At 30.9% G+C, this 13994-nt stretch overlaps 1 protein-coding gene across 1 annotated transcript; it reads right to left on the bottom strand.

The window, feature by feature from the left end:
- Nucleotides 1–1797: 1797 nt before the first annotated feature.
- On the bottom strand, nucleotides 1798–12397 carry LOC126871247 (P protein-like). The gene is made up of 17 exons (XM_050629851.1): nucleotides 12293–12397; nucleotides 11847–12003; nucleotides 11494–11571; nucleotides 10913–11045; nucleotides 10586–10658; nucleotides 10173–10366; nucleotides 9827–9933; nucleotides 9458–9617; nucleotides 9270–9341; nucleotides 9026–9157; nucleotides 8135–8389; nucleotides 7365–7499; nucleotides 6764–6958; nucleotides 6316–6549; nucleotides 5125–5383; nucleotides 4606–4699; nucleotides 1798–2934 (listed from the first exon to the last, which is right to left on the bottom strand). Exons 1-17 carry the CDS (start codon nucleotides 12381–12383, stop codon nucleotides 2847–2849), a joined length of 2457 nt encoding a protein of 818 aa, XP_050485808.1. The 5' UTR covers nucleotides 12384–12397; the 3' UTR covers nucleotides 1798–2846.
- Nucleotides 12398–13994: the final 1597 nt, after the last annotated feature.

Here is a 13994-nt window from a genome sequence, read left to right on the forward strand (position 1 = left end):
ATTGATTTTAATTATCTTTAATATATAATTGGCCGAACAAATTGTGATAATTTTGAACAAATTGTAAATTCCATTAAACTAAATCGTGTTAAAATGATGTTTTTAAGGAAGTTCGTATTCTGTATTGTATTTAAGCAATTCTATATGGATATATGTAATGAAATAAAAAACTTAATCGATATGTTAGTTCGAACTAAAATGAATTTTGTTTAGAATACAAACTAATCTTCTTTTAAAAACATGATTTTCATAACAGTTTACTCGTTTTGCTATTATTGAAATATATGTGTATCCCAAAATTTTTAACGAATTTTGTCAATGATTTCTTTGGACTTAACAGAGGTTTTAAGGGTGAATAAATTTTTGTCATGTAAAGTAATTAAAATATCATATAATAAAAACATGCTTGAAACATCATAAATAGTTTCACATCTGTTATAAATTCTTAAAACAAGCAAGAAGAATTCCATAGACACGTTATATCTTCATTGTAATTAAGAAGAAGCAAACGTTTGATCAATTTGCATTACCATCGTTGCATGTAATTAATTTTAATTAAGATTATTTAATTTTTTAAATTAAGTAAGTTATTTTCTTAAGAAACGTCGTGTCTAATTAGAGTATTATGATTGATATTAGGATAAATGGTAATCATGTACGTAATCAATTTCTTTTTGCTGGGCCAGGTTCTGGTGAACGCGCTGAACCTGCCTTGCGCCGGCCCTGCATATGCATATACAGTAACGTTTAAGATAATATATTTAAGTTGTATTTATGATATAAAATATTAGCGATTATGTAAAATATTTTAATTTTGATAGTAAACGTAATTTTAAGAATCAACATGTAGATAAGTTTAGGGAACCTCGGAAATCCGAAGGCTGCATGCAACCATTTGCGTAAAATGTAAACGTTCATATCTAAATATTTGATTTCGCCTTTACATCGATATTGTAACTTACGTTAATTTCTATATCTGTTTCGTTTTTATAATGTTGATTTTACTCTACCGTATAACGCGTAATACATAATGTAGACCGATATTCATAAATGAACTATTTTACATACTACGTTTACGTTCGACTGCTTAGTACGTGTTGTGTGCTAAAATTTCAGGGTTTCAGTTTAGCATGTATCGTGCAGCTGAAACTAATGGATCGAAAATTCGAAAGTTACATTTAAAAATACTTAACCGTAGAAAAATATCGTCACGTTAAGTTCCTTCAACTTTTTATACACCTACATATTTAGATCGTAATCATCATTGTCAGTGATTATTATTTCTTATATATATATATTTTGCTTGAGCAATGGGTCAAAAAATCGAAATCGGAATTGATATTTTCGAAAATTAGCGAAGACGTACATTAATGTAGTATCGTGAACGAAAGGCCTAAGAAATGTCGGGCGAACTATGAACAATGTTGCGAGAGCCGAGGCGCCGTCGGGCCCATCAATGTGTCATCGGTCTTTTCAAGTGCATAGTTTCGTGGAAAAGACCTACGTGACTCTGGCCACGAGCGTCTGCAGAACACGTGTGCGGTGGGCCTAGGAAAAAGACAACAGAATGCGGCAACGGCCAGAGCGTTAGTCGAAAAGCAGAGTGCGAGTCGAGGAGCCGAGTGCGAGCTGAGCGGAGACAGAGGTTGCGAGTGGCGTTGCCGAGAGAGTGTGGATTGCGCTGTTTTCTGTGCGTTTGGCGTGAATAGTTCAGGTTGAACAACAATCGTCTTTTTCTGTCTGATTAACATCTCTATTGTCCACTCTTTGTAAACACATTATATCACGATATTACATTAATGTATGCATGATATTTATTTTTTACGAATCTTTTGTTTACATTTAGGTCTAATAATAATAGGAGAATTAAACTTAAAAAATTTAAAGTAATAATATAATAATATTATATGAAGTAGAGTATACATACAAGTATATGTATGTTGGCCAAACATAGTTAATTATATTATTCTCAATTATGTTTATTTATGATTAATTTCATTTGAATACAAGAAATCCCTCATTATACAATTCCTATAATTTGTTAGATTTTCATCTCTCGAATAGAAAAGTTAGATTTGTACATGTATAATAAAAAGCAATAAAACAAATGTCTATCTAAAGCGAAAATATAGCATTTACACAATGTATATATATGTATGAACACTATATGCATTCATGACGTTCATTAATTAATATGACTAATTTATATAGTGTTAACGATTTAAATGTTAAAACGTTTCGAAAAACTTCTTCTTTACGGTTCATAGATCGGTGAAATCGAAGGAAAGGTAAGATTATTAATTTATTGTGATTAATAATATAATTAATTTGTGATCATTTGAAACGATTGAGTTAAAACGTCGTATTCATCGCAATCATTGTTAGATAGAAAATAATGTTCCTTTAAATATTACATAACTTATTTTACAATTTAGTGTACGTAATTAATATCAATAAACATTTTTTGATGGAAGTTTACAAATGTTTTTAGGTTTATCGCACCTACCATTAACGTGGAATATTTATTGCTACGTATATTATAGCTACGTTTATATTTTCTGTACTTAACAAAATTAAAATCTGTTTAGATAATTAGATCTATCTTAGGCAATATTAGGCGACATATTCATATATCTTTTATAACTAAAAGAATTAGAATAAAATGAAAAATAGAGTGAAATTATTATAAAATAATTGCTTATTTATCCGAGTTTTATATAGTTTATACGTTGCTGTATCATTAATTCATCAAATATTACGCAAAAATCTAAATGGGATCATTTGACTCCAATAATTTTGATATCTTTGCCACACCAGAATATCAAACATAAGTAGTAACAATTACATTATCCGTTCCAATTGAAAATAACGTGAGCGATCATTAAGTACATGGTTATTGTCATAGCACTCGTCAGCATAATTGGAAAGCCCACCCTGAAATAAACGCATTGAAAATTATTTGGCGAAGTAATTAAATTATTATAACACGAAGAATGAATTAGCTACAAGCTCTTGTGAAAATGATATACATTTATTCTCGATTTAGTATTCAATCTGAATTCGAAATATCATTCACGATCAGAATATACGGTATTTGATATTGGACTAGTTAATAGATATTTTGTACGATTAAAACGGATTAAAATATAAGTCAAATCAATTTTTTCATATGTATGTATAATGTTAAATTATGATATTTATATCAGATATTAGCCTTACGTTACGAATTTAATAAATAAATAAATATTCGCAATTTAGGCAAATTTTTCAAAATGCAACATGTTAAGTAAAGTATTATTAAATATCTGTAATAATAAACTAATAACTGTAGAGGTCCGGAGCAGATGTACCAATTAATCAAATCATACTTAAGCAGCAGAACCTTCATAGTAAAAATCAAAGACACATACTCTGAAGTTAAAGAAATCAAGGCAGGAGTTCCGCAAGGAAGCGTCCTGGGACCAATTTTATACACATTATACACGGCCAACATACCAACAATTAACAATAGCAAAATACTGACATTCGCGGGTGACACAGCTGTACTAGTCAGGCACACTAACCCTGCAACAGCAGTTACATTACTACAAGACCATATCACAAAAATAGAAAAGTTTTTTTTTTTTATTTATTTATTTATTTATTTTACAATTTTACAATTTGTCCAGTAGGACAGAATAGAAAAGTGGCTTCAAGCAAAACAAATTAAAGCAAACCCCGATAAATGCAAACACATTACATTCACACTGCGAAAACAGAACCACCAAACATTGTACTAAACGGCACACACATAATACAAACAAGGCAAGGACCTTGGATTCCACTTAGATACACGACTCACATGGAAACAGCATATTAAAGCAATAATAGACAAAATACAGATGGCAAGGAGACAAATCTACTGGCTAACAAGTCGAAAATCCAAACTAAGCATAGAAAACAAACTAAAAATATATAAAATGGTCATAAAACCAATCTGGACATACGGAATAGCACTATGGGGAACAACAGCAATAAGCCATATAACCAAAATAGAGGCAATGCAATCTAAAATACTCAGAACAATAACAAATGCGCCATGGTACGTTAGAAACGAGGACATTTGGAAAGACCTGGGAATACCAACGGTCAAGGAGGAGATTAACAGATGTGCAAGAAGGTACAGAGAAAGAATAGCAACGCACCCGAACCGGCTGGCAGCGGAAACGTATCAAACGTATAAAAAAAGTAACTGTAGAGGTAAATATAACAAGTCGCTTAATCATAATGTATAATCGTTACATTATAATACTATTATCATTAATATTATTTTCGTACGTATTTTATTTCAAAGATCTATCGACTAAGATACGAATTAAGATACAAATTCATTTATGAAACTTCAACGTTTTTTTTAAAAATAAACGATTTTATTATTACTTATTTATAAAATTCGTAACGAAACGATATATATATTATTTTAACGTGTATCAATAGTTTTTATTTTAAATGATGTAGCATGTAATTAAATTTTCTCTCTATTTATAGATGTATATATATTATATTTGTTATATTATATATTTTCCTCTATGTATAGAAATAGAAAGTGTATAGGAGCGCACTTACTTGAAAAATTGGATAAAAGAGAATTTGTATCCATGTTGTTCCGCAACTCCTACGCAAACTACATTAGCAGTAGCTCCAATCAAAGTCCCATTTCCTGCAAATATTCCCATCCATTCAACTACATAAATCACAATAAAATCCGTCTGTATTGAATTCTTCACTTTTGCAAGAAAACGTGACAGTGATAGCAGGAACATCATGGTCATACCGTTAAATCGGTAAATTAGTTTATTTTACATTACGCTCTAGCCGATAGACAATTAAATTGATTCCATTGAAAAATAATTTCACAAAATTAAAGACTTAATCAAAATGTGAAACGTTAGTATTGATTTTTCAAGGCATTTTGCTCTAATTGCTATGTTTGCTTTTCTGTATTTTATAATCCTTAGAAGTAATCATATATTTTTTTGAACAGAATGTTCATTAGATATTTCAATTTTTAAATAATATGGGCCATTATTTTTGCAAATACTATTATTAATTACGTTAAAATGATTATCATGCAAATTTCTTTACCTCCCATACAAGCGCCAAAAGCTAAAGCCCATACCAGGGGCTGCAGTGGCAGTTTCAGTTCGTTATTCTGAGCCAAAGCAGTAACGACTCTTATCATCATCGTTGACAGGGGCACGTTGTCCACGAATGCACTTGCGAACGCTGACACCCAAAGCAGTAGCAATATAGCTACCGCTAATCGCGACTCTTCATTCACAGATAGGATTATTTTTTCTGTCTGTTTTCCTATCCAAGCAATTAGGCCCAGACGCGATAATGCCTGAAGCATAAAAGTTAGAATTATTCGAAGTATTTACTTGATATAAAAATTTGAGATCAGAGATAATAATCAAACTCATTATGTTTATATCTTCTGTTATAAAAATGGTAAATGAGGTAATGGTAATGGTAATTAGGAATTTTATTATCATAAGATATTCTTTCCTATTTTTCTATTGTATGTTTCGGAATGTATTCGGAATTTAGTTGGCCGTCCGTTTATGGCACGGACAGGCCCATTTTCCTCATTAGGAAATTCCGAATTACCGGTTCTCCCAGGGCAGTAAACGTAATGACTCGAGGCCAGGAAGAACCCAGGCAAGGACCAGCCGGAAGGGTACGCGGCAGTTTAGCTTCAACCATCGGACAGTACACACAGGACGACAGAGTCCTTACTGAGTTCAACTACAAGCAACGAAGACTACAGACACAGGACGACAAAGTCCCAACTTAGTTCAACTACAAGCAACGAAGACTACAGACAGAGGACGACAGAGTCCCAACTTAATTCAACTACAACCAACGAAGACTACAGACAAAGGACGACAGAGTCCCAACTTAATTCAACTACAAGCAGCGAAGACTGCAGACACAGGACGACAAAGTCCCAACTTAGTTGGGTTAAGGCCTACAACGAATACAAATAAAGTGCCATCTAAATCTAACACTCGAGTTATTCCATCTCCTCCACCTTGAACGTTAAGTCATTCGAGGTACGCGATATCGACCGATCGGTTTGACCTGACCGGTTGCTCTTTAGTCGATAATACGCAACAGTATGTATTTAAGTATATGTACATATATAGATATAGCATTACTCTTAAGCGTTTTATAAATATCGTTTTTATACTCATATTTCACAAAATGTTCTAAAAGTAATAATATAGTAATATCATAGTATAAGTATATGGATAATTTCCAAGTATTTTATACCTCCATAAGAATAAATAACGATGCAAAAAATAATAAAGTGCTCCATTCTACGCGCGCCATGAGACCATCCAAATCTTCGCTGTCAGCTAATATTAATAACAAAAGAACGCCTAATAAAGCGGTCCAACCTAGTGACAAGTGCAGATTTGGAATACTGTGCAGAAAAAATAATGTGATCACAAAGATCAACGTAAATCCGGATTTCGCTAGTAACCACTTGTCTCGAATAGGATACTGTAACATAAAATTGCGATTAAAGTAAAATTTAGCGACTTATAAAAGTCTTTTTTCCGCTTAAATCTTTCTTCTATAATATTGTAATCAACTAAAATAAACGTTATAATTATTAGATAGATTGTACAATCATTGCTCAATTAGATGACAATTTAAATTAATAAGAAATAGAAAGATACTGTACGTATACGTGATTAAAATAGTCGATATTTACTTTTTCCTGAAGTTCTTCGAGCGTGGTTTTATATGTTTCAAGGGTGACACTGCCTGTAATTAGCTTTTTTTTTAACTGCGAGAGTAATCGTTGAACCTTTTTTAGCAAAGTCTCCCTCACTAAATTTTCGTCTTTACTGTAACTCGACAAACTTGCCGCAGCTCTTTGCCAAATGGCAATTTCATGCCTTAATTCCTAAAACGATCGCATAAAGAAACCCGTTAGATATTTTTCATATTCAGCTACTTTAGCGATCTATGAGAATCGAACTTTGTTTTTGTATCGTTAAAGTACGTAAAAAGTTTACGATCTAAAGAATTTTTAGCTTATTTATGATAACTAGACCGCGGATGTTTATGCAAATTTGTGTTTTCACGAAACAGAAGGAATAAAAGCTAGGCAGAAGTTTGTTTCATCCTTTAAATAAATACCAAATACATATTTTAGCGACTACTGCTTATATGTACGTATTTCGGACATTTCATATATCTTTCTTTGTATATTACGCTATACGCGTACTGTGCATTTCTATGTTTTTCAATTTAGACGTATAAAAATCCGCCGTCAAGAATCTAGAGATAACAATTGAGAATGTTCGTACCTGTACATCTCGTGGTTCGGCGAATTTAAGAACAGCTATGTCTCGGAAGATAAATCGCAGCTGAGCAAAAACTACAAGTATTACCAATATAACACCGATGCTCATGTGCATTGTGAATGTACTAAAATCGATACCCTAAATAACAAATAACAATATTATGTATCAACGTTACCAAATTAAATGTTATCAAATGTATCAATATTATAATTCTTAATTTTATATAATAGGAAGTATGTTTCAATTTTATTCTGTGAATTTTCACAGTTACAATTTCATTTTATTCGTAATTAAATATAATATATTCAGTTTCATACTTCGTTTGTAAAATGACAACCTGAGTTCGTGCTTGCCACCCATATGCAGATGCGTTAGTTATAAGAAATAGTAACTAGAAGATAATCCTAGTTACAATCGATAGATTTAATCGATAGGCTTAAGATGCTTTGTTTTTATCCCTAGTATTTGTAAGTTTTTATCCCTAGTATTGCCTAGCGTGCAATAAAGGTTTTTTTGGCTCACAACGGTGTGATAGATTTATCCATTCAATAAAATAATAACTATCGTGATCCTACCTCTGAGTATAGAAACAACAACAAAGTGCGGTATTTATGTTACCAAAAAATTATTTGTATGTAAATTATATACTTAGTATATTAAGTAAACGTTAAAGCAATGTTAAAAGTAAAGTTGAGTCGAATAAATTATTGTACCGATGTAACTTGATCCTTAGTGAAATATTTGTAGAAATCGATATTCAAAGTAATGCTTACGTTATTAATAACATCGCGATTCGATGTAATAATTACGTTGGGCGGGTCGCCTATCGGTGTCATAGCACCCCCGATATTAGAATAAACCACCATCGATGTCAATATTGGCACTGGATTTATTTCCATTACTTCGCATAATCTAATGGTTACCGGCGTCATTAACATCACTGTCGTAACATTATCGAGGAACGATGAAACGAATGTTGTAAAGAAACATAGTGTACCTACAAGTGGCCACAGTTTTCCTGCAGTTATCTACAGAAATTAAACGAAATTATATTTCTAAGAGTATATTTCAAATAGTGATATACGTATATGTACAATATATGTATAATAATATGTATGTACGCAACGAAAAGATATTGGATATTACGTTATACGTAGATATAGGTAGATACAGGCTCCGGTCTAATAACATACACAAGCGGGTATAACGCGATTCTTTATGAATGTAGAATGTAGAATAATATTTCTCATATTATTCGTTTCCGTGAAAGTCGCTAATTACTTGGCTAATTACCGACCGAGTATGAATAAAACAATCAGTATGTCAGAATACAATTTTTCCGTTTATATCTTTGTTTTCAAAAAAATAGAGTTTGAACGTGTTTCGTTATGAATTGATTTAATACACGCATATAGTAAATCTTCAAATTTATTTTATCCGGAAACAAAGGGTCTTATTCACTTACTTATTACGTACATATACTTACTCATTTATGGAAATACACGTTAAACTTTAGTTTAGAAAATTGAACGTGTATGTATAGAATTACATTATCGCGTATGTAATTTATTTCGAATGGAAAACAATGCAGTTGTTCAATATTAATACTTAATTGGGTATACATATATGTAAGATGTATAAACTTGACGAAGGAAGCAAGTTACCTTGTAAGCATAGACTGCTAACCAATCGAATACACCTGTCTCAGCGACTACGCCGACAATTATCATCATTGAGAATAATAACATTAATGTATCGACATCTATCCAAGACATTAATTCATTCATAGTTGGTCTCTGGAAAAATATCTAACATATAATATTTCTGCCATAATGAACGTTTCTCGCGTTTTCGCGTTTCTCTAAAAAATTTCCCTAAATATTCGTTATTTTTTTTTTCTTATATTACCTCGTTTATGGTTGCTAATATCGCGATAGACATAGTCGAAGCTAACATGGCTGCTAAAGTTCTATGTACAACCTACGAATACCAACCAATTGTGAATTAGAATTATTTAAATCACATTTAAAAGCATAGATAATAAAAATCAAAATACTAACTAAATAATGCATAGATAGCTCTTAGTGGCTAATTACCTCGAATATTATAAGTATATATAATCCAAATAAGACTGCTGCGGCATACGCTATTCCATCATCTTTGTTCATTGACGATAAATCGTAACTAATAGAGATGGCAAAACTGGATTCTAGATTTGTTTTCAATTTAATTAATATCTCACCGTATTTTAGAGTACTGTAAAATATAAAATATTAAGATACATAAAATACGTATATAATAGTAGATTTGTATAATATTCGGAAGCATACGTACTAGATACTATGTAATAAAATTGAATAAAATTAACGTTGAATCAAATTTGACGAGTTACGCGTTACGTGTAATGGAAAATTTGCTAGCATAGAGTATAAATAGTAATTTAATCGTGAGATTATTATACGTGCCTTTCGTCGATATTTTCTAAATTAAAAATTTTTTGCTGCCTCTGTCCAGGAAATATATCTATCAATTTCTCCGGAAGTATTGGTAAAATCCATACATCACTTATATTCTATATATGCGAAAGATTATGAATTAGAACGAATATGTGTTTCTTTATTTAAGTATCAATTTAGATATTAAACATAATATAGCGTGATATTTGTAACTGTATTATGAATGTATTATTAAAAGAAATTTTTAGTTAAAAAAGAAACGCGTTTCCGGATAAAAATGAAAAAAAAGGTTCGTTAAAGGTATAGAATATAAGAATTGTCTGCCATGTAAATTAAATTATATACGTATATTTACCTTAATCTCTTCAGATCCTAATAAAAATTGATTAGTATTATTTGCCTGACCGACGAGTAGTTCTAACCATACCATTAAATATCTATCAGATACATTTTTGTATTCTACCGGTTTCATTTTTATTGGTGGAAGTAATGACCCTTCTATCATTAAATTGATATGTTTACTAGGAACTTGACCAAACATTCTGTAGCCTACGAAAATTTAAAGATTAATTTAACAGTGACAATCGTTCTCTCGTACGATACTGAAATTGAATTTAAAATTAATTCATGATCATTCTCGTGATAGAAATGGTTTAATAATATTGTACGATGCAATGATCTATCCATCCAGCGTTTTGAAAAATATGTTTACGCCTTTATCGTCTTAATTACTTCAATAATTAACCAAAATTGTAAAGAAAGGGATACTTTTTATTTCTCCACTAGGTATTGAAATTTGGTGCAACGCTTCGATCCTTTCGCTCTTAATTATCAGTATTAGCTAGAATGAAAAAATACAATAATCTTATACGATATCTATTTAATCGAATACCAGTAGATATGCACAGAATATTAACATATAGTTGCGTAAATAAAAAATATTTTTCTCCGTTTAATGTATTTTTGTATTCTAAACTGCACCAATTGTTAAAATTACACTTATCTTCGCGATTAATTATTTTCTTTCCAAGTCAAAGTTTAATCATAGAAATGTCTTTTAATACACTTACAATTTGTTTTAGTACTGTTACTTACAGTGAATATTAGCCAACAGCAACATAATAAGATTAACTTGATATAACGATAAAGCTTTGGTTTCGTTTCGTTGGTCCCTTGTGTAATTGTAATATCGTTATTCCCATCTTCATCGCCTGTTTTACTTTGCATTCTACGTGTAACATTCAATAAAAATATTATTCATTCATTTATATAAACTAATTCTCGTTATTAATATACAATATCATAATCCCAAATAATTTATCGTGGGTAAATATTCCAACTGTGTTTGGTATTGAGTTAATTGTGTTTATTACTGTTTTTGGCGAGGAAATAATACTTAAACAACGATTCGCTTCACTTATTAAATGAAATATAGTGACGTAATAAATATGTATTTTATTTCTGACATTTTATATATTTTTCCATATTACGTAATATAATACATACATACATTCTATCATATAAATTCTCGTACTTGAAATTTACCATAAATACATTTATATATACACGTTCTATTTACGAAAACAGGTGTTTTTAATAAAAAATACTGTTTTTTATTTACGCTATATTTTACAATTTTAATTTAAACGTTAAAGGAAAGATCTTGCGTCACTTACTTATGTGGCAATGCAGACTGTGTCCCAAGAGACATATTTACTACCAGACAGTCTTTCTTCAAAGCTTCATCCAAAGATCTGCAATAGATTATTATTATTATTTGATTCGAACGTTCACGTTCTGTGATCTACTCTTTAAAATAAACTAATCAAATGCTGGATATATCAAAAAAATATACATGTACGTAAACTCTATCAAAAATATAAAACATAGAACGTATTATCATTCGATAATCAAAAAATAGCAAACTATCATAGTATCTAATATGTGTAACGGGATATGTGCTTTAATGATCGCAGTCGCCGCTTTTTTATGTTATTCCTTTAACAAAGCACGTTTAAAGGATATCCACCTTCCTTCCATAGCCTGATGAACACGATCATATTCCCTTTGAAAAACTGCCAAACTAGGATCTAAACGTATTGCTTCTGGTAGTTGACTCCAAACACGGAGTACCTCTTCTGGGATTTGACCGAGTATTATCGAACTCGTAATAGATGATGGAGTTACTGTAATGTAACGGGCATCATAATGTTCATTATGGATCATAATCTATGTTGATATCGTATATTAATTATCATGAAACCATGGAAATTGAAACTGAATTAAATGAAAATATAATTTCTTCCACAAACATGAGAATCTTACAGTTTGCTAATAGTAACTTTACAGTATGAAAAATAATAATAAGAAAATAATGGAAGCAAAGATTTCAAATTAAATTGATAAAAGAATCAATTACATTGTCCTTAATGTACTCTGATATATGTCAACGCATGGATGTTACTGTGATGTTACCTGGCGTACCACGACTGCATCGAGATCCTTTCCTGAGGAACGACGGTGTCCGCAATCCTATCTCATCTTCGCTTGTATCTTCTTGTGACATTGCGAATCAATATGAACGATCGCTAATCAACGCAAATTAATTAGGTAATATGTATATTTTCGATATTGCATGGTACCAACAAACGTATATATGTATGTATCTATTGTATATTACATATAAGATACAGCCTCGATTGTTAGACAGCGGAGATATAAGATTATTTACCAAAAAAAAAAATGTCCACTTTGATTTAATCGAACGAAGAGGATAATAGAAGCCAGCGCGATATTTCATAATACTATACACGATCATGGAAAAAACATTTACTCGAAGAAAAAGAACAAATTTCCAAAAAATTAATTAGAAAAATCACTTACAGCAAAGGATTGAAATGTATGGTACATAAATTTGTTTTCGTAATGTTTGGCGTCGCAGTTGCACTGCGGTTGATGAATTTTCACAAAATATGGTACATTTTAACTTTAATCCACCACTGTACTCTATGTACGAACGGGAACACTAAGAACATGGAACTACGTTTGATATATATGATGCTAAATTGTAAATATAATATCTTGTTCTTGTTGGGGGTCATATTCTATGTTTACGTCTTTACATGTGTAATATACGTATATATATACGTACGTATGTACGTATTTCCTTATAATTCTGTTTAGTTTATGTTTGATACGAACTACCCTGCATCTAGGTCGGTTGTAATTACATTTTTCAGCATAAAAGTATGCAAAATTTTGTTAGTGCCTATTATAGAGTGTACTTTGAAGAATCAAATAAAATATGATACGGTATGATAAGGAATTAATTTTATTAAAACTTAAACTTCTAATATGTATATCGTAACTATTTTATAGTAATAATTTCTTGGTTTAATCATAAGCGATCCTTAAAAATGAGACAAGTACAGCAACGTGAAGAAGTATTCCAAGATATTGTAAAACACACATTTTCAAGGAATATGGCTGGTCTGATCTTGCCTTTATTTTAATCTTGGTGCTACTGCAAAATTGAGAAAGAAAGAAAAATTGAAACGTAATATTTATCATACGAACGCTATCGGAATATTAAAACTTATTTGATTCTATATCAAGTAGATACTACATTTAGTATTGTTTGGTACCTAATCGATATCGGTTTGTGCGAATCGGTTTATATCGAAAAACAAAGAAGGAAATTTCTACGTAAAGTGATTTTGCGAAAACATATTGTATGTACATATTACTAAAAATAAATAAATAAAAAGACATCTAACGCATAAGTATAAAAATATCGCGTTAATCGCTAGATATACGTAATAATATTACGATAATTGTTTGTTCTAATGTTAATTAAGAAAGAAAGTGTGTTTGTTATTTGTACAGGTGGTATAAAATAAAGTATATACCCAACACGAGACATTTCACGAGAAGAAAGTGCTTGGGGTCTAATTCGCCACAAAATTTCGTAAGCTGCGACTTCACCAGCTTGGATCGCACCGTCTATCGTTCCAGGCCAATTGATAGCGTATTCGCTCGAGGCAAAGAAAATTCTTACAAAATCGATAAGTTTTATTAGAAACGAATACGTTTTTCACTTATCAAATCAGCGTTCATTTTACTCGAGAGGTATAATAATTCAATTATCAATAACAAGCAGAAATTAATAATATTTTAT

This window comes from Bombus huntii, chromosome 11 (genome assembly GCF_024542735.1).
Source record: "Bombus huntii isolate Logan2020A chromosome 11, iyBomHunt1.1, whole genome shotgun sequence".
Taxonomy (NCBI): Eukaryota; Metazoa; Arthropoda; class Insecta; order Hymenoptera; family Apidae; genus Bombus; species Bombus huntii.

Bases quoted from the DNA above. Each gene is read 5' to 3' on its own strand.
- LOC126871247 (XM_050629851.1), bottom strand. From the start codon at position 12,383: ATGTCACAAGAAGATACAAGCGAAGATGAGATAGGATTGCGGACACCG. The intron at 11,572-11,846 runs GTGGATATCCTT...AATCTATTGCAG, and splicing joins CATCAGGCTATGGAAGGAAG to ATCTTTGGATGAAGCTTTGA. The intron at 4,700-5,124 runs GTAAAGAAATTT...GAATATTTGCAG, and splicing joins TTTTGGCGCTTGTATGGGAG to GAAATGGGACTTTGATTGGA.